Source organism: Grus americana, chromosome 10 (genome assembly GCF_028858705.1).
Source record: "Grus americana isolate bGruAme1 chromosome 10, bGruAme1.mat, whole genome shotgun sequence".
In the NCBI taxonomy this organism is placed as follows: Eukaryota; Metazoa; Chordata; class Aves; order Gruiformes; family Gruidae; genus Grus; species Grus americana.
In genome coordinates this window covers 13863242-13890055 of record NC_072861.1, presented here as the reverse complement: position 1 = coordinate 13890055, position 26814 = coordinate 13863242, and the positions used below count along the sequence as shown (strand labels likewise).

Genomic DNA, 26814 nt, shown 5'->3' with positions numbered 1-26814 from the left:
TAAAGCATGTCTTGCATGCAAAATGAGCAATTAGCTCTAAGTGACACAGACATCTTTAGAAGGTGAGTCATTCAGCCTGCCCTGCTTCAGCAAAGTAGAAAGCACCACTATTTTTCTCAGAAGTAGGACAGCTACTAAGGAACAGCTTTTCAAAAGCAGCTTTTATATACTGAATTCTAAAAGAGTGCACATAACCTTGGTTTGTCCACTTGACCTTGTCTTTTGAAAAGCTGTCATGCCTCTTGTAGGACATACTCTGCTCACTGCTTTTTAAAAGGGCAAGGGGAAATGCAGAGTTCCCAATACATGCCTGATTTCTAATCAACAGGCAAAATCACCTATTCTTGCATACCTAGCAGATTCTCTTCTACTGCTACCATTCGCACATAAGGTTAAACAGAATTCTTGACAGCATAGTGTAATTTTAAAGATTTACAGAAGGGCACTATTCCTACAGAATATTTTTCAAGTATTCCTGAGCACTTTTGGATGGATCTGTGGCAATAACCTCCCCTGAATTTTCTTATCCGCAGTCAGCTCTTAGTTTGCCAGTACAAGCTAATGTGAGCTAGGAGGCCAACCCTAACAGTTCAATATCTAAAGCTTTAGCATGGTTCCAGATACTCATATGTTTGTCTTTAGCATTCTAAGACTTTTCAAAATACAGACAGAATCCAAGAACAATGGACTGTGCAAAGGCAGGGAAATAAATTTATCTGCCCTTTTATTTAATTGCAGAGGATTCCTTTTGCCCTTTATAGCTACAACTTCTCAGACTGAAGACAACCATGACATTAGAAACTACTGAAGCTAGAACCTACACGATCTAGTGAATTTGCAAACAGTGGTGTAAAATACCATGCTCTTAATGATTCAGTTGATCTATTCCTGTCCTGCATAATTATGCATCTCTTCACATTCTCCACTGCTTTACAAATTGTAAACAATAAGACAGTCTCAGTCTCACAGTTAAACCATGCTGAAGTTAACTGTGACAGCAATCCTATTTTCATTTGCACTTTTTACAGGCCTGGCTTCCTCTGCACTCTATACAGAATAAAATGTTATTATATGAAGCCTAAACAGCATCCATTTTAAATAACAAGACCTGAATATAAATCTTAACCTGGGTATTTCTATGCAAGTTTGGCTGTACTTGGAATTATCAGTCCAGAACATCTCTATTTCAGAGCCCAGTCCTTTGTGCCAAGAGAGATGTTCTTTTATCCCGATTATAGTGAAAAAAGCCAGCTTGCTGGCCTGACTCAGGCTGTAATTATTCTGTGCCTTTATACAAGCTTTTTATAGTTCCTGGTAGAAAGGCTGAAGGGAATCTTACACATCCACACAAGGTCTGAAATTTGTTGCCCTCTTGGAGAAAACCATCCAAAAAATGACTGAATGAGATTTGTCTCTTCCCTATGTGCTTTTCCTTTCTTAGAGGTAAGATGATGCATACAGCAATTTCCCTCATTTTGTGTTACTCCAGCTTTAATAGCAGAGGAAGGGGCTGACTGCAAATGGTTCTATAAAAAATACGACCATTTTCTCAAAAAAGTCTGATTACCTACTTAAATAAAATCCTCAAAGAAGTAACTACACACATTAAAAGGAAGTATGGGACAATAATAAAATCGCCAAGTCAAAATGCCTATGCCAAGAAGATTTAATATGGTCTCTGAATCTCAAAATAAGCCCAAACCATTCGTTCCCACCATTTACAAACACAGAATCATTCCAAATTGCCTAGAAGCCATCAGAATCCAAACCAATCACCAGCATTTCACAGATTAATCAAATGCCTCATGCAGACTGGGAAAACAGAGCTGTGCTGCCCTCCTAGTTCTGCTCCTTCAGCATCAAGCCAAAACCTGATACCTGTTCTAAATCAATGTGTTCCATACTACTGATTCCTAGGAGGCTGGGAGTTGAAGACATGTAGAAAAGGGAGAGCCTTTCTCCCAGTTCTTTACAAGGTATAAAAAATATATTTAAAAATTAAGCAATATAACAGGAAACCTTGCACTTGAATCCTCAAGTCTACTGTGAGCGGACAAATAGAAAAACAGGGCACTTAAATATTCCATCTACTACTACTATTTTTCTCCTCGTGTATATGGAAAACAGCCAATTTGTACCACTTTCAGAATAATATTCAAGGAACAAAGTTAGTTATGTACAGCACATTTTAAAAGAAGTCAAAATACAGAAACCAAATTCAACTTCAGTTGAGAAATGTTTTAAAGAAATTAAAGTTAATAGAATAAACCTTCCTCTATAAATCTCCTCTTATAATTTCCTTTAGTTAAAGATAACAACATATTGGCTTTAAGTCCATACATAACATATCAAATGCCTTTTTTTTTTTTACAGAGGCTCTATTCATAGTAGCTTGTATTTGCAACATATGCAGCAAATTATACTATTAAACACTTAATCCTAATAAAGTTTAAATTTCACCCCTAACAATAAAGCTTGCACAAATCTTACTATACTTGAAATAGGATTCTAAAAATAACCAATAAAAGTCATAGGTAGTTATCATGATAATTAATAATTGAACATTTGAGATGCAAATTTAGCTGTTTACATTGAAATGTTCTGATGAAATATTAAGAATTATGATTTTTTGCAATTGGTTAAGGATTAAGGATTTTCTATGTAGAAGATATAGGAAAATAACAGATAGGTGAGACCCCTGTGAGTCAGTTGACATGTCTCTGAAAAATGTGAGATCTTATGTGCCCCCTGTAGCAGCCATGAATGGACTGATACCACTGAGAGGCCTGTGCAACTCCAGCACCTTGTGGAAGAGCAACGGGTGTTAAATGCTCCTTTTTAAAAAAAATGTGCTAGCTTTTCTCTGCAGACTTGGTTTAACTTGGAGATGCAGATGTAATTTTTCAGAATATAGAAGTCTAACTCTTTCAAACCCATCAACTTTAGACACTGAAAATATCACCAAGAATTTGGGTCCTTCATCACAAGGACAGGTTAATGGAACTGAATCTGCCTCATATCACTTGGGAATCACATTATTATAAAAATTAGTAAACTGCTTAAGTAGCATGGAATAATTTCATGAAGGGGGTTGAAGTGGTCTGATTTTGAGAAGAGCTGAGGAAGAACTAGCAGGTGCAAGGATGTTGTACCAGGAAACTCTTCTCTCAGGAGACTGCATAGAGTTGATGACATGGGAAACTTGGGTTGCCAACTTTCTAAAGAGTATATAACCCTGAAACTCTAGGGAAAATGAGTTGGATCATGAAGGTTTAAGAGAGGCCAGCTCATTACTGAAAGATAATTTAATTGAATTTTACCATTTTTATCTGGATGATTACTCTCAAGATGAAGGGCTAGTGCCACTTTTTCATTGCTGCTAGTCTGTTTTCTTACTTTTCAGCTCCCTTCTTTCACAGATCCATCTGGAGCTAAGAAAGCGCATTAGTGTGAATTCCCCACAAAGGACTGCATTTGTGCAGCCAGCTATGCTTTCTCCACACTTAATACAGCTTTTCTTGAGAGGAGTTCCTTAGGACTCAATATCCTTACTCTCAGAGTAAAGCATTCTTGAAGAGAGTAAGACAATATTGAGTGGTAACAGTGGAACCTAAAGGTTGGCTTTGACTATTCTGATCCAGACATGCACATCACTAGTTAATGTTTGCATAATTCATTCGCATTTTGTGCCAGAAGAATCTCTTACTTCATGAGTTAAATTTTATTCATAGCTGAAGTCTACATTCAGAATAAGACTGGGCTATTATGGAGGCAAAGACTTATAAAAATTGAAAACTCCCTTTGAAACACACGCTTTCCAGTAAAAGCAGCTAGCAAAATGCAAAACACGGTCAACATTCCAACACCATGATGTCAATTTTCATATGCACAGACAAAATGCTACATGTAGAAATCAACTCTATATCTTCCTTATTTATGGTGTGCTTGTGTTTCCCTCTATTTTCATTAGCAGAACTGCACCATGCAGTGGAGAGTGTAACCCCTTAAAAGGTTCAAAGGAATCTTCTGAACATAGCGAATCTGGCAAAAAGTCACATCAATTTTTAAAAAGTGTATTTCCATGTTCTGCTTCAGTTCTCCTGAAAAATAGCATACATGCTCTAAGGACTGGTTTTGATGTTTCCCTCTGCAGTAGTTCAGAGAAATTCCTGCCAACAGGGATGGTCTGGAACACCTGATAAAATGGTCTTCAATGACACACAATAAAAAAAAGTGACGTGAAAAAATGGAAATCACTTCAAATTTTGCAAGGTTTATAAAGCAACAGGAAAATTATCTTTGTATTATCTCTGCACTTTTTTCCAGAGGGATAAATACAGCCAATTTTCAAGAAAACTAACAGCTGCAGACACAGCTTTAAATGCCATCTGTCCATAGCAGTTATGTGAAGAAGAGATGAAATGATTCACACCACACAACAGGAAATATGATAACCAACTAGTTAGCACTAATGAAAGTCAGCCTCAGTTTGCTTCCTATGGGCAGGTCTTACTCAGGAAAGACTCCCACTGATGTCTCAGGCAAAGTGCCTGCAGACTTCACTGGCACTGTTAGTCAAGTGCAGAACATTGTACTGTTGAAGTAGAAAGCGTGAATTTTACAAAATAAGGTCCCACTTGTGGCACAGTAACCTCATGAAGTCCACAGGGCTCCTCAGCCTGGATCTTGTTCAGGACTGAGGTTTTATAGTGCCTAGGCTGAGAATCCTCATACTACCACTGATTTAATGTGAACTTCTGGCATACAAGGAATGATAGGACACTCCTTCAGTACAGCTGAAGAGGACAAAGTCTTTTCTGCAGTGTTCTCAAGGACTGGCTTTAACATTTGAAAAAATAAAAAAGGAAGTCTACAATTCCTACATTTTCCCCATTTTTAAATAGTGGCTTCTATGTGACATATGACAAATGGCTCACAGAGGTCTAAATTCAGCAAGAAAAATAAGCAATTATAAACAAATACATCATTGGTGTTTGCTAAGGACATAATTCAAGCAAGTTCAAAAGATCAGAACAAGACCCACATGTTCTGTTATCCCAGCTAAGGCCCTTCACAAGATGGTTATCTACAGGAAGAAATTTTCTCCAAGAAAAGTTTAGCGTTCCCAGTACATCTCTGTTGCCCTTGTAGAAACTGTGCAAGTTTTTTTTTTTTAAATAAAATTCAGCTTATAAATAAAAATTTAAAATATACGGAAAGTTTTCCCTTTCAAAGCAACACTGCTATTTAAGACTAGGTAAAGATTTAAAAGGTTGCAAGTTAAGAACAGGTGATGCTAACAGGATATTTGAAAGGCCCATGAGACTTGCAACATTAAGTAAAATGTATTTGCCTACTGATCTAATTGCTTACTAATTTTCAAATCTATTCCCACTGGCTAAGTAATGGCATTTTAAGCCCAGCTCCTGGCATTAAAAATACATTTATAGTTTCCTCTTAGCAGAAGATAAACAGCTGCATGGTAAAACCCCATACATTAAGATGGCATTCTGGAGGTTTTATTATAGTTTTAACCAACCTATTGTGTTCTAAATTTAACTGAAAGAGGTAGGAAGAGGAAATGGGAAAAGCATTTGGGTGCGCAGTTTCACACCAGGGTGAAGGCAAGTGCTCACTCATGCAGGGAAAACGTCTGCAATATTTGTGTCTTACAGAAGGCCTGACTACATACTGAAAGTGGAATTTAAGCCAAGTCTTATTTTGTAAAAATATCAGAAGCCATTTCTCTATTTATCTTGCTCAAGAAAATACTAGTGTTTGTTTAAAAACAAGAAACTGCTCCAGTAACTAAACAAGATGACCCAAATTTCCTTGCATACTTTAAAAATCATTCCAAAACTTTAAAATTTGAAAATGCACCAGAAACATAGTAAAAATGTTTGTAAAGAAAAAATTTAACAACAATGTTGTAAAAAAATAAAAAATATTCCAAGCAGACACAAAGAATCTCAGAACATAGGTACCTATGTAGGTTTTGAGCAAGTTCTTATGCGTCCAGGACATATCTCCAGATACACCTGGAGTCTGGAGAATGTATTTCTTTAATGTTAGTATTTAAATGATGAGTCATAAGTGACAGCAGGTCTCAAATTGGTTCTAACTTCCAGTTCAATGATCCTCAAGTGTAGCTCTAAGGAATACCAACTTGACATAAGAACAGCTGAACTGGTTCAAACCAAGGATCCATCTAGCCCATCAGCTTCCAACAGTAGTCATAACTGGACACTCAAAAAGTTTGCCCAGAGCACGTATGTACAATACTTCCCTGGAATACTTTCCTGAACTCACCTACTTTCCTTAGGCTGCTGTTGTTTGTGAATATAACAGTACTTAGTAGATCTTCCCAGTACTCATCCTGTATCCCCTGAAATCCATGTAACCTTCTACTCAAACAAAAAATTATGGCAAGAAGTGCCAAAGATCATTACACGGAGGACAACCACCTTCCGTTGTTTCAAATCTGTCTCCTAGTAGTTTTATTTAATGGCACTCAGTTCTTAAGCTGGGAGAAAGAAGTGACTAAGTGATCCCTGTCTAGCCTTTCCACCCCATTCATGAAGGGATCAGAACTGTAAACAGTGCTCAAGTGTGGGCAAACCAGGAATTCATACAGTGTAAGGATACTATTCTCTGCTTTGGTTTACACCTTCCCTCCATAGCATTTCCTACCATTCAATTTGCACTGTTAACTGCTGCCAAGCTCTGAGCTGGCTGTTCCATGAAAAGACTCACTTGACAATCAATGGTTTAGAAAAGTGTAATTGTTAGTCACATAAAGCACCTTATATAAATAACATTATAAAATCAGGCCACAAAAACAGAGTCTGTTCCAGCAGTCTTATCAGTTAATGGCACTAGTAAAATCCCTACATAGCACACACATCTCCAGAGATAGATGTATTCCCTCTTCTGCTTTCTAACGAAAGTGTTGATGAGATGAGCTGAAGGAATCAGTAATATGTTGGATGTACCTAGCACTTTCCAACTAGCACATCATCTACTAAGCAGGCAACACTCAAGACACTATTATGCTATTGTTTTTTTCAGCCAACATCCATGTTAGTCAACCAGAGAACAGTTTAAAACTATTTGGAGACTCAAGAAAACAAAACACCAAATGAGTAATGAGACCTTGAAAACATCTAATAAAAGACTCTTAAGGGAGGAAGTCAAATCATATTTTAGCATATTTCATTTGTAATACATCCACAGAGAGCACTGAGCTTGTTTAGCCTTCTGCTTCCACACCACTGCTACACCAGCAAGAGGCTGCAGTAGCTGGGAAAACAAGGAAAACTCCCATTAGAGGAGACAAATCTAAATGTATTGGAACCAGAACTTGCATTGCCCTTTCACATTTCTCCATGCCAGTAGATGACCTGGAGCAGCCACATATACAAGCAGGGAAATTGCAACAAAAGGGGGGGAATTTTAGGCAGCTAGTTGATTTCTTGCTGCATCAACCAACTGGGAATAAAGCCAGTATCTGCAGTCTTCTCAGAGCTTCTGCAAGGTGCAGGCCAGGAAACATTTATTGCCAGAGCTTGAGAGAACACAATCCCTTACTCTTCGCATTCTGTGGCAGTGCAGGTGTGCCCATGTCATCTTACTTCTATGATACTAAAAGGCAATAATCAGGCAGCTAAAATTCTCTATGTCTGCATTTACTATAGAGTGAGCCTCTATAGGTCCTTTCACATATGCACACTATAAGAAATACCCTGTTCTGCTTGCATGAGCCGACAAGAGATTGTATCCTATAAATTTTAAGCAGCTTTGATTTTTGGCAGAGCACCTGATGACAGAAAAAACATTACATAAATACAAAAATGCATGTTTATATATAGAAACAAATGCTCCACTTATTTAATGCTACAAAACAGCATCATTAACCAGTTGGGACCTCCCACCATGACACAAATGACAACAGTTAGCATACAACAACAATCTCGTAATTGCAATCATAAATGCTTTTTTAATATTGTTGCACAATTCAGTTGAGCTAACTTGCATTCACTGTGCTTCTAGAGGATCCAGAAGCATGACAAACTGACAATTCTTGGAAACCACATTTCTCAAAACAGACTGAGAATACTGTTTTCATTTTCTCTCCATAATGATGTTAAATCTAATAAATATAAAATTAGAAACAGAAATAACATTGTTCCTAAACAATTTATGTAATATGCTCTCTAAAAGGGATATATTAGGCCAAGTTTTCAAAAACTGCCCTCCCTTTATAAACATGTGATGTGTGTACTTGCACTTCTCAAGTATAATCCAAATATCTACACACCCAGGTACTAGAATTTACATGCCAGAAACCTATTCTTTCAAAAGAGTTTTAAGGGTGAAAGTTTTGGATTAATCAGCGAAACATGACGACAGATGCTTAGGCAGACTTTTCGAAGTGCCTAAGGCACCTAATGCCTGGTTCCCATCAGATTAATTGAAATTTACCTTGTTACTTGTTTCAAAAAATCCCGCTAAGCACCTACCAATACAGTTAAGTACTTAACAGTATTTGCGTTTAACTTATTTCTCAAGTCTTACTGAAAGTCATCAACACAAAGGCTCCTCATCACAGAGACCCTTCTGAAAACGCTGCTATATCTGCATTAAGTTTAGGACCCTTTCATAGCTGACCGTCATCAAAAAGTGAGTTGGTAGAACTGTACTTCCTCCTAGAAATTGGAACAAGGCCATTTTGAAAATGACCCTTGAATTCAAGAGCACTTCATAGTCTACATACTTCAGCTAATATCAAGAAAAGTTCTCCTCTCATGAGAAAGAAAGTTTATACATGCTTTCAAAGTCTAAAGGAATCTATCTATCAGTGACAATAAAGTGAGTGCAGAGGGCAGATCAGAACTGCAGTGCTATACAGTTCTTCTGTGGCTCTTAGCTGTCTCTCCAGAGTTGCCATGGCTATATCCAATGTCCTTTCTGGAATGTGGTGCTCACTAGCAAACTGTACTTCAAAAACAAACCCACTCTTTCACCACGCACAAACTCTCTCTGTTTTACAGAGATTTTGCATAATAAGAACTACACTGAAATTGGTCAAGTAAGACTGTGTTGGACTGTATGCAGCCACAAGACTTTATCATCAGTATTATCAATTATATAAAATCTTAACAACACACTGACTTAACAGTAAAGTACAATATTTGCACAGTATGATGTACTCATGCCCAAAGATTTCTTGCATAGCCTTACAACACAAATAAGTATAGAGGGACAATTATAAATCTGCTCCCACTATCACTGAAATTAATATATTTTACTACTTCATTGCAAGCCACATTATATTTGGTGTTTACTTAAACCCCAGCTCCTGGATTCAGGTGAGCATGGAGAACTATTTTAAGAAAAGCTTCAAGCCCAAAAATTGCAGATCAAGACATAAATGTGAACCCTACAGATTCTAGAAGTAAAAGCAAATAAAAAAGACTCACATTTTAAAATATATGTTCTTTTGAAGCCAAACTCATTGTTTTGGATGGCTAAATCACGATTTCTGAATGAACGCTAAAAGGGATTTAATATCAGTACAATCAATCATGTACATTTTCTGCGATGCAAAGGCAGGAATGGAATTTGGTGCACTGTGTAAAACTGCCATCTCAATGCTGTTTATGCCCCAATTTGGTAAGGAATATGAAGGATCCAGCTGCATCAAGCAGACCTGAATGAGTAATTATCAATGACTAAACATTCAAGTATCTGCTAAAAACCAAAGATCATCCTAGAGCTATTCTTTTATTTCTTCACTACTTTTTCAAGAGAAATTAGAAGCCACTGGCTGTTGTGAGAGATTATTCCTACACTTGAGGCTTCTCTAAAAGCGTTCGACTCTTGGATATCTAGTTTTGGAACCAGCAATTTGCAGCTCTACACACAACTGATTGAGAATCTCTGCCCAATTTTTAGTGTAACCTCATCAGAAATTATCATTACTGTAAGCACTGATACTCATGTTCAAAGATGTAGATACAGAATTTGAAATCTGGCTGGATATTGAGACTAAACCACCTTTGCCACATTGGAATCAATGGGTTTGGACCAGCTTCAGCTGAATAACCAAAGCTTGATTACCTGAGTTGTGTCACTGCAAGCTTCACTTATAATCACTATGATAAAAATATTTACAGAGAAAATGAAAATAAATAAATGAGATAGTAAAAGGATGCCTTCACTGATATCATCTGTACTCTGGATCATCTCCCATAGTTGACTTTTTTATGAATACATTTTAAAAAAATAAGCATTCATACATAGTTTGTGTCTCAAGTCACAAGACAGATTCATCACAATTTTTCTGGCAATTCAACTCTTTTGGATTGTAAATTGGGGGTAAAAGCAGTTCAGATCCTATGAGCACTGGCTGAGCAATCATTATTAGTCATAATTTCAAAGCAAGTTCAGAAACTTACATAAGTTTTCTGGTAATGCTGTCACTGAGTAACAACCTTGTCAATAACAATGAATATTTTAAGACAGAACACTTCTACAGAGTCTCAAAAGTGTTATTTGTCTGTAGTAGAGGCATTTGAATATTCCAAGTAAGAATAAAACCAGAGGCCTATTAAGGCTGATGGCAAAACTCCAGATGGGTGCAGAATTGCAACCTGCCTACGAAAAAAGTGAAACTTCAGATTTAACTCTGGACTTGCAAATCTCATCCTGATATTTTTGATTAAAGTTACTGGAGATTTAAGAATCCTTATTACTGTATGGCATGTAGATCATAATCTATTTTCTGAACATCGGAGTGCAATACATTCAGTGACTGTAAAACAATATTCCAAAGGTTTTCCACAAAGATGGTCTCCAAGTCCACTATGTCATATAATGGACATCAGATTTTTGGCCTTGCAAAACTCAACCTTAAAGACATTTACTATGTTGGTAGTTTTTGGCAGATTGGTTATGGCAGAATGATTTTGAATAAGATAATGTTTTCAGCATGTATATCCTTTACATCCAAAATATCACAGATAGTTAGAAAAAAGCATAATGCAGGCAGGGATTGCAAAAACATAAATCTTGGGAGTAACCAACAGTTTACTCCATGAATGTGATCTATGAAACTTTCCCTTCCATAGAAACCCAGAGCTAAAGCTTCTTAAATATCCAGACATGGTGTGTTTGTTGTTATTCCCTCCTCAGACATTAGCAACCCCATGGTCTTTGGAGGTGAAACTGACTTGTAGAAAGCTTAACTAGGACTGTAGGAACCTAAGAAAATGTCGGTGTATTCCTGATTTGAAAACAACATATCAGAGAATAAATCTAAAATTAATCCATGTGTAAAATTATTAATGATATATGTATTTGTCTATATGAATCTGCTAGCCATCATTTCTTGCTGCCATTAATCCATTAGTAAGAATATACAGATATACTGTCTTACAAACATTTCATAACAAATATATCAGCATCTAGCTGAATCATAGAACCACAGATTTGTTTAGGTTGGAAAAGACCTTTAAGATCATTGAGTCCAACCATTAACCTAGCACTGCCAAGTCCAACCACTAAACCATGTCCCTAAGCGCCACATCTATGTGTCTTAAATACCTCCAGGGATGGTGACTCAACCACTTCCCCAGGCAGCCTTTTCCAATGATTGACAACCCTTTTGGTGAAGAAATTTTTCCTAATATCCAATCTAAACCTCTGCTGGCACAACTTGAGGCCATTTCCTCTTGCTCTATCACTTGTTACTTGGGAGAAGAGACTGACACCCACTTGGCTAAAACCTCTTTTCAGCTGGTTGTAGAGAGGAATAAAGTCCCCCCTCAATCTCCTTTTCTCCAGACTAAACAACCCTAGTTCACTCAACTGCTCCTCATAAGACTTGCTCTCTAGACCCACAAGCCCTTCTCTGTTCACAAACAACAGATCCAGTGGGGCACCTTCCCTAGTTGGCTCACTCACCAGCTGTGTCAGGTGTAATAAAAAGTTAACACAAGGTTAAGAGAGTGGGTTACCAGGCTGAACATCCTGCCTTTTCTATTACCAATATGTAGCCGTATGTACTCAAGAGATCACTTAAACAGCAAAATTGGACTTGGATACTTCTGTTTATTAGCTTAACCATCTCCTAAAATCTATAGTATTGATACCTCACCTGCTACCACGTGAGAAAAATGAAGAGCCTTTTACACCAAATTTAGCAATAAATATACATGAATAGTTAAAATCAAGACCAAGGATATAATTAATGTTCACAAATACATACAGTCTGTGGAATACAGTAACTTCTTTTGGATTCATTATTTAAATCTTTAGAAACAACAAATTATTCCATGTCGCTGCTACCATTTGGAGTGGGGGGTGGAGGGGTGTTTGTTTTTAAGAACATACAGACATCATTTGCTTGGATTACCACTGGCTTTAGACTAACACAGTTTCATTCATTTCATTTATATTGGCACATATCAGGAAGAGTAAGCTTTATGTCTGCAAAAGAACACAGCCAATGCTAGCCCATAAGCATCCTCCTCCTGAGTCAAGTTTATGCAACTACTCTTGGTCACAGAATATATTTAATCAACAGGCAGCTCAGCAATGCTCAGTGGTAAACTATTTGCTGGGTTATCCTAGGAAATCTAACATACCTACTAGTATAGCAACTAATCTGCCCTTAAACAAAACAATTTTGTCAAACGAAACACTGCATATCTGTAAGTGCCAAGTTCAGTTTGGAGCCTAGCTAAACAGCATGCTGTGCTTGTTACCATGCTATGAAGAATCAGAAATGGCTCCTACAACCAAAGTTAACTTTCATTTCTTCTCAGGAACAGCTACCTCTTTTTCACAACTTCTCATGTTAAAGTTTTCTTTGCATTACATCCGTACCACATTTCCACCACATTCTTTTAAAATGGTCATTATTTTATTCTGTACCTGCCTCAAGCAGGATGAAATTAATCAATTGCACATAAGTGACATGACATAGACTTGTGACCTTGCCCAACATCCAATTGTTTCTAATTGATTAGCTCCAGACATAAGCACTTTAATAGCCAAAAACAACACAAGTGGAAGCTATGGTACAATATGAGGGTAGAATGACTGTGTGTGGTCCATATAGCATGGCCCCAAGCAACCAATTAAAGAATTAATGGTTATTGGATACCAAAAATGTTATGTTAAATAATATAAAATATCTTTAATGTGCCTAAAATTGTGATAAAACACCTAAAACTTAGGAGCAGAAGGGCCTCCTACAAGATTGGGGTTAAGTGCTAATAATTCAAATACATCAAAGAGATTAGAATATTTTAAAGGACAATCAAGACCAAAAAAATTTGACCTGGATTAAAATATTCATAAAGCTACTCACAATAGCCTATTGATTACTACAATGTGTTTGGGTTGTTTTTATTCTAAAGAGACAAATGAAGCTATGCCAAACCATTTGTGGAGAAGAAGAAACTATGCCACTACTGCTTCCAGTTCTACAATAAGAAAAATATGAAAGAAAAAAATACAAGAAATATATTGTAAAAGAAAAAAAGAAAAGGGTCTCTTCATAACCAAAAGGCCCAAACACGAAGTTGACATTTCCCTTCTCTGAACTTCTATTCTCATCTTGAACAGAACTATTAAGTGAACTTTAAATACTACTGTGAGTGTTTTATAGGTCTGGTTATTACAGCATCTCTCAACAGATTGCACACAAAAATAAAAGCTGAACAGGCACAGCAAACCAGTGACATTTTTGTTCTTGCATAAGAAATATGCAAGCAAAAAGCAGATCTCACTGTTGCCCTATCTGCTTGGACACGCACTGAATGCACTGTGGTTTACTGCATAATTAATGAGTAATAATTTTTACTTTTATGTTGAGTCCTTTATTTAAGTAACCAGTGTACTTTCATGACTAGCTGCAACCATAATACGGATACACGAGATGTTCATCAACAGGTAGTTGCCAAATGATGCTCAGCACAGAGTGCGCTCAGCAGCGCTACTGAGGATGAGTTGGAGCCTCATTTCCACTACCTTAAACCTCAAAGTCCACCCTAAATCGATCATAGCTTACTCAGCTGTGTAGTTCAGTCCTCTCAGTTCTTCATAATCCTTTTGAATTTACTTTTACCTGCTGTATTATCCTTCAATTCAAAATTCTTCAGTATGTACATTTATATAGCACACTAGGCTCCAGTTTGAAACCACCATCTCAGCATTGCAATAGTACGAATGGTAGACAACAGTATTATGGTAAACAGCATCACTGATTTGATTTAAAACCAGGATTTTACTTTGTCAAAAACTACTACAAATACTTAAAAAAATGATGCTATTTATGTAAAAAAATATTCTCTAGTTTATTTAGCTGTCCTTTTCTAAGGATTTCTGGATTTGGGTGTACTTAAGACTGAAGAATTCTTGAAACGTTCTGTGCTGTGGGAACTATCAGTATAGAGAATGACATACTATAACAACATCTCTGCTGCATGCCAGCACACCATATTTCTTGAAATACTCACTTCTTGGAACTGATTAGGCTCATGTGTCAGGCAATAGATCAGTTGGCAGCTATGGTTTTCCTCCATGGTTCCTGTATTCATTGAACACTTGAAGCAAAGGCCTTTTTGGACCATTTTCCCCCCAACGCTGACTTCCAAGTGCTTTAGATGTTTCTACCCAGGTATTTATATAACCCTTGTCACTTACAGTATCTTAACATTTATCAGGTGCTAAACCTCCTGGGGGCAAAGAGCAGCTGTGCTGCCTAGAAAGACCCATGGCATTACACATCTGGCAAGATGTCCCTTTGGTCCCCATATAACAAAGTCAGGTACGATATTACTAGGAAGAGAGAGAATATTAATTTCCCACATGGATGTCTTTGAAATTCCGTTCAGTGAAATGAAAACCTTCTCATTGGGAGTCTTTTATTTACAGTGCAATTCCTTCACCAGTTTTCTGTTTAAAAAAACCAGTAATTCAAAGTGTGCAGCAAGATCATCTGATAAAGGACCAGGCATGACAATAGCAAAAGGTTCATTACCTACCTGTAGATGAGCATAGATAGCAATAGCAAGCCAAGTGATCTCCCAGGAGAGCCATGTGGCTTTAGGGCTGGCCATCCTTGTGCCTTTGGACTCTGCTGAGAGAAATTGTTTCAAGTTACAAACAAAATCAAGTGGGCTCCACCAGAATTTCAATAACTAAAGTAAACTGGGCAAAGGCATGGAACTGGCCTTTGGAAGAAATACAATGCAAACACTGGCATTTTGTGCTGGCCAGAGGAGCAGACACACAGTACATGCCATGAGCACAGCCTGCAGGGTGAGGTAGTTTCAAGTTAGGGAACAGAAAGGGGGGAAAATGAAAGGTTTGGGGAAGCTGGCAATAGTGGGCAAGTTTTATTATGCCCTGAATGCAGAGCAATTTATCAAACTGGGAACTCCTCCCATCTTGATCTCCAGAAGGTAAAACTCAAGGAGCATAGGATTTCTGATGTCCTGTTCCAGAACTTTCACCCACTCAAAGCTGAGAGCCCAGACCTGGGACTTCAGGAGTCATCTACTCTGCCTTTGAAAGCTCTGATCATAACAGCTCAAAGAATAAGCAATCAGGGCAGAGAAAAAAAAAGAAAATCCATCCATTTAATGATCATCATTTTCACAGGGCCAACACAAAACCATGTCACTTTTACTAAAGACTTCAATTTAAAATAGTCAACAAGAAAAAAAAACAAACATGTAATAATATTGCTAATTCTGTTAACTACTGGCGTCAATGCATCTTTACCTCAGACTATTCATTACCACAGTGATCTCAAAATAGTACAAGTTCCATGCACCCCGATACACATGCACACAAACAGCCCTCCCTTCCTCTGAGCCACCACCCTGCTACTTTGCAAAGCCCCACAGTGAACATAAATCTCTCCTTCAAAAAAATACTCCTTTCTAAAAGGTCAGACATCCCAAAGGAAAACCATCTATCCAAACAGTTCTTGCACCTGTCAACTAAACATAATTAAGAGTCCTTACAGGAATAAGTGTTTTATTCCCTCCCTCCAAAAAAAATTAAAAAGCTCCCCTCCCTCCCAAAACCTTTAGCACTTCTGGATACTTTTGTCATTCAACTATAGCAACAAGAGAAGGACGATTATTTTTGCCACAACTGGCAAAACACACCAGACTCGGTACTTCACAGGTGTCGGTGCCTGGGCTCCACAAGCGCTCCACAAGCAACCCGCGCCGCTGTGCCCTCTCTGCGGCTCCTCTAGGACGACCCTCGCCCGGCCCCGCCGCCGCCCCCGCTTACGCTCAACCCGACCGGCCCGTCTAGGGCAGCCGCCCGCGGGGCCCGGCCCGCCACCCGCCTCCCCCGCGGGAACCCGCTCGGGGAAGCGGGTCGGAGAAGCTGCCGCAGGGCTCCCTCCCCCGACGCGGCGGCCGAACTCACCCACCTGGTGCGGCGCCGCGTCCCTCAGCTCGGCGGGGAGCGCGCAGCGGGGCTGGGGCCGGGAGGGAGGCGGAGAGCGGGTCCGGCTCTGCCGGCGCCTCCTTCCCGCTCGCAGGACAGGGGGGAGCCTTGCCTGTCACGGCACCGGGGATACAGCATCCTGCATCACGAGCGGCGGCCCCTCCCTCACGCCAGGCTCCAGCCCACCGCCGCACGTTAGCCAAGGTCCTACAGGCTGCTGGCAGCGGGCCGCCCCCGCCCGCCCGCCCGCCGCAACCCGGCCCTAGCGAGAGGCGCCCGGGCGCCTCCACCTGCGGCGCGCGGCCGCGGCCCGGCCCCCGCTCCGCCGCCGCGGCTCGGCACCCCCTGCGCAGCCTCTGCCTCCCCGGCCAGCGCAAGCGGACGGGCGGCCGGCCAAGAGGGCCCGGCACCCCCCTCCGCCCCCCCGGCTGCAGAGGCGCTGGCAGCGCTCCGGTGTCGGTGGCCGAGACCCCGGCAGCACGGACCAAGTGGTTCGTCTTCCCCGAGGGGCAAAAGCTACCGTGAAGTCAGCCCCCAAGTCTGATGCAAAGCAGCTTCCAAAACCACAACCATCCTGTGTCTCATCTCCAAGTAACTCTCACAATACAGCTGCAAATCTGCTCGCACACCGAGGAGGTCTTTAATCATGCTGCCCTCTACGATATTTTTAGGTTTCCTACTGTAAATCTGACGAGTCCGTCTCATACGACAGCTTTGCTCTCGGTTCTCCCTCTGAGCTTTGGGCTGCTAAACAGCAAGACTAAAATCCTCTACCTTTGCGCTACGGCTTCCACTGGTGTCCCAAGTTTTCGTCGAGTCCGCTACGAGCGGCACGTAGAAAAAGGGCTATTATCGCTGCCACTGAAGTTAAAAATATGCTCCAGTGAACTAAACATAACCGATGAAGAGTTTGTTCAAATACGTTGCACTGGAAACTTTTCCAATCTGTATAGGTTTCTCACCAGCACGGGAAAGCGCCTCCTCCCTCCATCGTTAGGAACAGAGTGCCCTCTGCTGAAACTAGCCTGACAGACCACCAGCCAAAGGCAAGGCACGGAGCGGGAGGCAGCCACTCTGGGGGAGAGCTGCACCACGAAGGCTCTGCGGGAAAACACCAACAGCTCGAACACCCGCGCTGCCTGGCCTGCCTCCTCCGTGCCATTGTAAGACTCGGATTGCTCTGCCTGCAGGTTCACCCTGACAGCTGAGGCAAGCTGTTCTTCCCAGCCCACCCATTACCATGATAATCGGCTGTGCAACAGGCAAGAGTACTGCTAAGGACCTGGTCTTTTCTTTTCCTAATACTTATCACCTGAAAGTATATCAACTTTCTGGAAAGCTTGGCTTTCCATCCATTTCAGTTGCTACAACAACTATGTGCTTAAACAACCACATAGTCCTTTGACTGTGACTTCAGTTATACCCCTGCAATTTCTTGTCTTCAAAACAGACATACAGGTGCAGTGAGCATATACTTCAGGCATGATTGCAAGCAGTCTTAAAGCCAGAATTTAGCCTTTAGAGCCACTGATGCAGTAAAACAATTTTCTTCTCCCAAAACTAGGGCTTGTAGTACAAGAACAAACCCAAAAGAAATAAGATATGTTCACAACTACAGGATGAAGCTGGCCATCAAAGACCTGCCATCTAGCTAGGAATCTACAGTTTGCACCATCCCTGTTTAGAGTATCATTTCTCTTAAAATTATTTGCCCCTCAATAGTGAAGCCTGGGTCCCTGAAGCAAAAGCTGCAGAGTGGGCTATTAATTTGTTTGCCAGATGGGCATATTTAGACCAAATAGCTCTGGCTATGTTACTAGCACTGATATTAGCCCATAGATTACATTGAAAGGTTTGGCCCTGATATTCTAATAGCATTTTCCAAATTTGAACACTGGTCAGCATTTACTTTGGTTGTCCCCCTTTCAGTGCTACTTATCTCTGTGTTCTCTACTTTCTCTAATACCTTCCTTCCAAGCTGCTCCTGGTCTTTTGCTTCAGATCAGTTGGCTGTGTGCATCCCTAACCATAAAGGATAATCAAACATCATGTACCCAAGTCTTAGAAACATTTTCTCATCTTCTGCAAAAAATTTGAGAGTAGAAAAGAAGTTGTGTAGTAGGAAGTAGCCTAGGTTAAACAGCTCACATCAGATTCAGCAACTTAAGTTAGGCTGCTGCTGTGTTATATACACAATCCTTGTGTGATCTGGGTCCTAGGTTATAGGTTCTATGGCTCCATTTATACAGCATCTCCCCTGGGAGATTTCAGAAAGCAGCATTACAATAAATAATGCAAGTACCTTGTGGTACCTAGCCAGTAAAACAGCAATTGGCAGTGTCTTGCCCAAACTACTGAAATGCCATAGTGTTGTTAACACCATTCTCCCCCACCACCCACAGTCTGGTTTTGCTTTCATTACATTCAAATAATCCTTTTTGTGAGGAAGGTGAGCACCCAGGAAATAACTATTTGGAGCATCAAAATAGCCTCAGCCTACTACTGGAAACTATACAGGGGTTTGGACAGCTTTTAACAGGGCATTTTCCTATGTGAAGCTCATTATCATTGAATGCTGATTTGTTGCCTCCTTTATACAATTTATTTAATTTCTTCACCTCAGCTTTACTCCACAATCCCTACCAATTTACTGTTTTCTCTCTAGAGTTCCAGTGAATCTGGAAACTTTGAGATTTTGACTCCCATTGGAGATCTCCATAACTCCTTCTGCTGAGCCAAGCAAAAACTGAATGAAACTCAGGTGTTCAGGCAAGATCTGTTTGAAAACAACCATTTCAGAATTCACAGCACCTGCAGCTCCATGACAAACTCCTTCAATATGCACCCTAAAGTTAAAGGCCACAAACATACAGGTTTCTGGATGCCTAATTTTCATCCCTGGAGAAGTTCATCAGCAATTCTGCAACAACTAATTGACCATTCAATTGAAGGAATGAAGGAAATGAAGGAAACATGTGACTTCCCTTCTGCTCACCCTGTCTTGTCTGTATGGATTATAAACTCTTCAAGGCAGGAACTATTGTTATTTGTCTCTTACGTTATGTTTGCACAACCCCTGGTCAAGTGTCAAGTCCTTTAGGAATTACCTTATTAGCAGTTTTTAACCACACAGTCTTCTAATTCCCACTCATGGCACATTAGCTTGGCAGAGTTGGTATTAGATTTTTGAATAGGAAACTACAGCAATGCTCTTAACATTCAGAGTTCACATGCATAATTCCTGTATTTTTTGCTCTTGTTATTAGCAATGCTTTTTTATTGCATATATGCTTTTCTTTTGCTGCTCTCTAAAATATGCATCATTTAAATTACATTAAATATGACAGCTGTAAAGTCCTTGGTGTTCATAAAATTGTGAAATATGGACATTTGCACTTATTTCATTGAACACACAATCATGTTCTCATCCATCTGTACAGCTGGCATGGTCTCATGAGGAAGCTGGTTGGAAATATGATGGTCTTATCCTTTGTTTTATACTGACTTAAGACCACGCGTCTTCACTATTGAACACAACCATGAAATATTTTGTCATTTGTTGATTTACATTCAATTGTAACAACAGAAAATTTCAATTTACACTCAACAGTGCAGGCAGAAATGGCAGAGAAAAGAAATTCTGCAAGATATAGCCAAGGGCAAAATTGAGGAAAATTAAATCTCTGGTCTGGTAAACAAAAACCTCTGTTCAATCACATGATAACCACCAGATTTTACTCTCTCAGTGAACATTAATAGAAAACCCTCACATCTAAAAGAAAAGCCACATTCCTCTTTGCCCTGAAATGCAGGTATACATACTTTTTCAGACTCCACTTTATATAAAAATACTCTCTCAAAACAAGTTCAGCTAAGCAAATCTGATTATCATAAAGGCTATTCTTTCATCATAACAAAAGTCTATACTACTCAGGAAAAATATGTTTGGCTAAACTACAAATTTTAAATCCATTGAAACAGTGCAGAACAGCATTTGGCTCATAAATCAGGATTATGTCTAATGAATACCAAAACTGGAAGTATCCTGCTGAGGCCCCATGCAGAAACAGAATTTTGGTTTGAGGCCTCAAAGTTATCAGTAATAGAGCTGCACCTGATTGACTAATAAAAGGAAAATGTTAAATTTCCTGTAACTAGAGTCACGAGAACCCTGACACAGTATAATCAGTTCTTTGGCCCTGCATTGTATTTGTACAGGGTACTTGTTTACCCTGAAATAACAAGCTCTCTGGGGTAGAGAGCAATCGCACACTGTCACACTTCTCAGATATGTTATACTCTATAAAGAGTAAAGCCTCTGTTAGTATAAAGGTACAAAGTTCAGCTACAGCACTGTGTCTTTGACTTCTTGGTGTTTTGAAACCCATTGCGTTCCACATTGATCCCTGCCCTGGGCTTTGGAAACAGCTCCATCAATATAGGAAGTAGAAAAAATCTTGTGGCTTAAAGAAAGAAAAACTACTTATGTATAGACCTAAACATTATAGAAGAAAACTACTGTCTTCCTCTCAGTGTGTGTTTAAATGAATCTAACATTAAGCAATACAGTATATACAAATGGTCACTATTTCAAGTATTTGAATAAATATTTGTCCTTTCTTGTCTCTCAAATTCCTTTTTATCCTCAAGCAAAACAACTTGTGGCTCATTTGCATATTTATGATCCTGTACAATAGTAGCAGATGCATTAAATTTCATGACTTTCCAGAACAAACACATCTTGACTCAGATGGCACATACTTTTGTTGTAGTTCAGTGTTCATAGCCTTAACTAAAATGTTAGAACTAACATTGAGATAAATTTATAATACACTTAAATGATCATTTTGTGGTTTTGCAGCATATCTTTTCAAAAGGATTCAGGTGCTATTTGTGGGCATAATTAGAAAATATGAACTTGTAGAGATGAAGATTAAATGCAGATAAGGCAAAATGAAAAATTCTTTGCAAAGATAAAATAGCTTCAGTTTATTTACACACAGCCATGTGTTCTTCAACAGATTTTTTTTCCTAGTTTGCAAAAAAAAAAAAAAAACCCCACTGAGGACTGTGGATATGCCAGATTTGAATTCCTGAACTTGTCTGCCATTTTCTTCTCATGCAACAGTGACAACAATCTGTTTTCCTCAGTCTGTGATGGCCCTTACTTCTACGATCATTAAAAATAAAATGTTATTGATTGCTATGTGAAAGAGGCAGCATTTGGTAAATTAACAGGGGCTCTGAGGAAATCAGTTATGTTGCAAGTCAAGAGCAACAAAGATCGGCAGGACAATTACTGTCCTCAGTGTAATGGTTCACAAGAGAAAAGCAAGAAGAGTCAAGTAGGTGACTTGCATCTCACCAGATGACTTGTGCATGTCACTACATGAGTGTCTAAAGATGCACACCAATGCAGAAACAGACAAAAAGATCATAAGTAAGGAGAAAACTGTGAGAAGGAATGAAAAAAAAGGACAAGGTTGGAAGACATGATACATCATTGGGAGGAATACTAGTGACAATGTGGTTATGAAAGCAGAAGGTGAAGAATTAATGTAGGATAAAGTGGCAAAATTAGAGGAAAGAATAAGCATGGGTAAGAGTTGAAACAGATTAAAAAACTAAGTTCCCAAAACAAAAGTGAAGTCACCAGAAAATAGCTTCAGAAAAGTGACATTGTGCATCAAACATTTGGCAGCAAGAGGAAGAACATCTCCACTGTCTCACATACAGTCTGTGTGTCAATACAAATACAGAAAAGACTACAACAAAACGCATAACAAAGTGGCCACACACTCCTGCAAGCTTGTGTGGGTGGGAATAAGGCAGCCCAAACTCTAGTATGAGATAGTGTACTAGATAGAACTCCGGCTCTATCTATGCTTTACAGTTGAAAGTAAATGTGAGGACAGAAAGCAAGCTTAAAGTTAATTTTTGATTATTCTGTTCTTTTCTACTTGCCGACTTCTTTTGCTATGTTGGCAAATGCTCTTGTTTCTTAAGTTGCACATTTACAGTCTTCATTAAGAGACTGTATTGTGAACCATTACCAAGGAAAAGTATCCATCCTCCTCATCATAGCCTGGCTGCAGCCCAAGTGCTCCATATTGAGTGACATACTGAGTCAAGTGCAATAATAGTGGGGTAAACTGTTTGCTCTCTATGAAATGGACTCGACTCATCTCAACTCGGCAATGTTGTCTGAATATAAATGAAGACATTTGTGTTATTATATTCCACTAGAAGAGATGGAAGTGACTTCATTTTCACAAAGGACTCAGATTTCACTTAGGTCTGGTGGATCAGAGGTGGTTCCTGGCTCCTCTGGGAGCCAGCTGATGTACTCATTAAAGTCAGTGATGACATAATTGAATACAATCTATTTGACAATGAATGAGGATAAAGATGGGTGAGCAAGATTTGGTAGATGGAGGAAAAGAAAGTTTGTAAAGCTCCAGATTCAGTGTGGAGCTATATAGTCACTGAAAAAACAGATTATTTTCCACTTTCCTTCATATTTGCTTCTTTGCTGGCCCTGTTGCCTCATGCTATGAGAGCCCCTCAATCTGTGACATTTCTTCAAAGTCTGATACTGGTATTGGTAGCCTATAGAACAAAATTCTATTTTTTGCAGACCTGTGCAGTACCTAAGACTTCTTTTCCTCATTCTGTATCGACATTCCTTGCAGAAACTAAGATGCATTGTACATAAAACTGGAAGAGAGCATACCTCTTCAGACAGCAAGCCAGATTCTAATCATAGCAGTACCAATGCAAACTGTCCTCAGGAACAGCTTCTCTGCATTTGTAGGTGAGAGTAGAATTTGGTCACTGGCAACTGGAAACTAGGACAGCCTAAGACAGAATCTTATCAGGTGCCACCTACAAAATGTTATTTTCTATATTTCATGTTTTACCGAACAAAAATCTATTGTTTACTTTTGCATGTGGTAATGCCACAAATAATTTTGTTTCTTTACTGATTACCAAGTTATAGAAGGCTGTTGTTCCAACACAGGCAAAAACCACTGTAAACTGACTGCTTTGTCCTGCTTAATTTCACAAGACAAGTAGAGGCATATGCTGAAGGATCTACACAGGAGGATTGCTTGTGCAGTTACGTGTTCTGGAAAGGACTTTGCCATCTATGTATGCTACCACCACTGACATGGAAACATAAACTGCCCTTTCACCTTTATGCTGGATAATCTCTAATTTTCTCATGGAGCCTCTGTATCTACTCTAGTGCTGTGTCAACCATTGTCAGGCTAGTAAAACTCAATCTGTCTTCATTAGCTCTGGACACATGTGAGTCACTAACACCTGTCTTTAAATAGACTGCTTAGCAAAGTATTTATTGAAATATTCTAATACATCAGAGTAATACCATTTGAAACAACATTACTACTATACACAGATTTCTTAAACTGTTACAAAGGCTATCCAGTGATACCTTGTTTTGTTTCCAATGAATATTTAGGAAGAGACCCTCAAGAATTACAGAGCAGAATGACTATCAGAAAAAAGAAAAACACTAAAATACTAGAGAAGTTTCTTTGTCTATGCTGACTCTGCACCTATGCCTACATTTGCCAGCACAATACTTTCATACTAGTCAAGCTCATCCACTTTCTAGGCATAGCCTCAAGTGTATTTAACACTTGAAAAGTACATATGAATTCAAACATTTTGTATAAGGTCCCAAAAAAAGTTTAAAGAGAGGTACTAGTATCAACAAACTTGATCTTACCTAAGTATTTAGCAGTATTTAGTATTTGCTCTAACAATCTGTCATCGAAGGAGCAGCAAGGTCCAGCTGCTTCCTAAAAGACAGAGAACCAAGTCAGGTAGCCAGGCTGGCAGAGCAGGAGCCACACCAGTGATGGTCCTGTCCTGCTGCTCCTAGGCAAGACACACAGGGGGCTAGAGATGACAACCAAGGCATACAGAGAGGCCAAGCATACTTACAGTAATCAGGCAGGTACAAGATCAAGCCAGAAAATTGGTCCATAGGCCAATAAAGCTTATAGCTAGGCATAACTATAGCAGAGCTTAAAGAGTAACTGAAGGCCAGGCCAGATCTTAAATGGAGTTCCTGCACCCGTGGGCAGAGGCGTGGGGTGAAGCCCCAGCTGAGGCTGGTCAGGATTGTTCAGGTGTATTAGTGCACTCAGAGCCCTGACAACATTTTTGAACCAATTCTAAGATTGCTTGCACATGGCTAGAATCGGTTAGCAGGTACCTAAGGAAAAAGATACTAAAAAGTTCAGATGACTTTTTCCTGGTTTTCATTGTACTGCTGTATCACTGTGGGTTTTCCCACTTAATTTCACTAGCTCAAGATTAAGGCCTGATTAAGATACTTGAAAAAAGTCCACTTTTTTTTTTAATTATTATTCCAATTTTGGAATCTGCTAATACTGTCTAAATCTCCGATATCTACATTTTACCACAAAAGAACTATTTGTAGAAAAGCTTTTACTGTGCTTTAGTGTGGGATATATACCTTTTCCCACAATTTGTCCTGATACTCTCCGTATCTCTTAATCCTGACACATTCCTGATATCTTTATACTTGAAACAGTAGGAAAAGATGGTACAAGCTCATCTCTGCAGGAATTCAGCAGCTCCACTTGTGGTCCAAGCAGTAGAGACTAGTCTTTATCAAAGAAAAAGTCAGAAAGAGCATCAGAAAGAAAAGAATCAGTGACATTTCAATTATGCTCTTCTTCACTTGCCACCTTCTGTTCTCACACAGGGAGAACAGGTGAAGAATACAAAAGGTAGAACTAGCTCAAACTATTTTTGAACTATTTCTTTCAACTGTTTTTGTTTGCACTATTACAAAGCCTTGGCAGACAAGGAAAATATTCTTCGAATAGCAGATTTCTTGCTTTGTTCTGCATCTGTTCCAAAACCATACAATTGTATTTGAACAGCTGGCCAGTAGCATGCAACCATCAAACATGACAATGACATATGATCACAGTGTTCTTTGTAGAGGACTGAGGTTTCAAAGCTGAAGTAAACTCTCAGATGTACACATCTTGGTCTTAGAGGTACATATTCAGATTTAAATTATACTTTTTATTTTTCTTGAATTGAGCTTTCTATTGGCAATGAAGAACAAACAAGTACTCATTATATCAAAATAAAAAACTGGAACCACTCTGCAGAAAAGAATTTCCTGGTGCTATTGCTAGGACTAGAACCAGAGGAGCTCAGTCTGGCCGTATGTCATTACCATGCTGCATGTAGTTTGAGAGTTTTGAAATTGGGGGGGGGTATACAAATGTGTAAAGAAGTTCAGAAAAAAATCTTGATGAGCATCCATACCTCCTTCTATGTCCTCACCTACTTTGTAACTTTGTATCCAGGGGTATACACAACCTAATTCTAAAATCCCCAGCTACAATCCTCGGTCCAACTATGTTGTTCTCCTATGTTACGTGCCTGCTGACATATAAAGTGAAGCTTGAATTTACACCTACAACCTTCATAAAATCTCTCTTTACATTTAAAGAACTCGAAGAGGATGTCAAGGCTATTTGTGTGTGTGTGTGTATGAAACAACATTGAGTTAAGCTATGCTCTTAAGTGAAGTTTCTTGTAACTGCTGCAACAAGCACCATAATTAACAGTTATATTAAATTTCAGGGATTTTTATGCTCATACTGAATGAGATCTGTACAGCACCTGCTCCCCAAAATGTAAGTGAAAATGAAAAGGGTAAATTAATTAGCTACTGGAGAAAATTGACAATTATCACAGTACATGTCACTACTAAAGAAGTGCTGAAGCAACTTTGTTATTGAACAATGATTTTTATAAAATGTAATTAGGGTAAGGCTTTGCAGACTGTTTCACATGTTTGTCTTGATGCAGGTGCCCTTTCCCCCTCCGTTCTTCCTTCTGCTCACACCATCAGCTTTCAACCAAAACACTGTAGCACTGGGATGGCTGACAGCCACCACAGCCTAACCTAAAAACTAAAACCGCTCACAAACAATAACCAAACCAAAACAAAAAAAGCAAGGACTAGCTTTTTTTTTTTTTTTTCATCCGCTGGACAAATTGCAAAAAAACAGACAGAACAGCCAGAGCACTGACACGGCAGCATGCCGGACTGTGAGCATCACTGCAGCTGACATGCATCTTGCTAAATCTGTGTGGTTTGTGGTTTTTTCACCCGGACCCCTTGAACCGGTTTGTAAAAACGCCGGGTTGCTCCAGGCTTTTCCTGACAGCTCCTTCCCCGCCCTCTCCGGGCAGCACCATTGGACTGATGAGATGCAGCAAGGCATATGCAAAAAAATAAAGGAGGGGAAAAAA

General features: G+C 39.3%; 1 protein-coding gene across 7 annotated transcripts in view; it reads right to left on the bottom strand.

The window, feature by feature from the left end:
- Positions 1–17272, bottom strand: part of ADAMTSL3 (ADAMTS like 3) — a 186649-nt gene extending 169377 nt beyond the window's left edge. For 2 of the 7 annotated variants that reach the window (XR_008578650.1, XM_054837228.1), the window contains exons 1-2: positions 16463–16592; positions 15054–15145 (exon numbers count right to left, since the gene is read on the bottom strand). Coding sequence is in view for 6 of the 7 variants with exons in the window: in XM_054837228.1 (XP_054693203.1) it covers positions 15054–15128 (75 nt within the window). In the remaining variant the exon portion in view is untranslated. Of the gene's footprint in view, positions 1–15053; positions 15149–16187; positions 16360–16458; positions 16593–17253 lie in introns of those variants that run through there. The other 5 variants (XM_054837231.1, XM_054837232.1, XM_054837233.1 and 2 more) reach the window with 5 other exon arrangements.
- Between the last annotated feature and the right edge of the window lie 9542 nt (positions 17273–26814).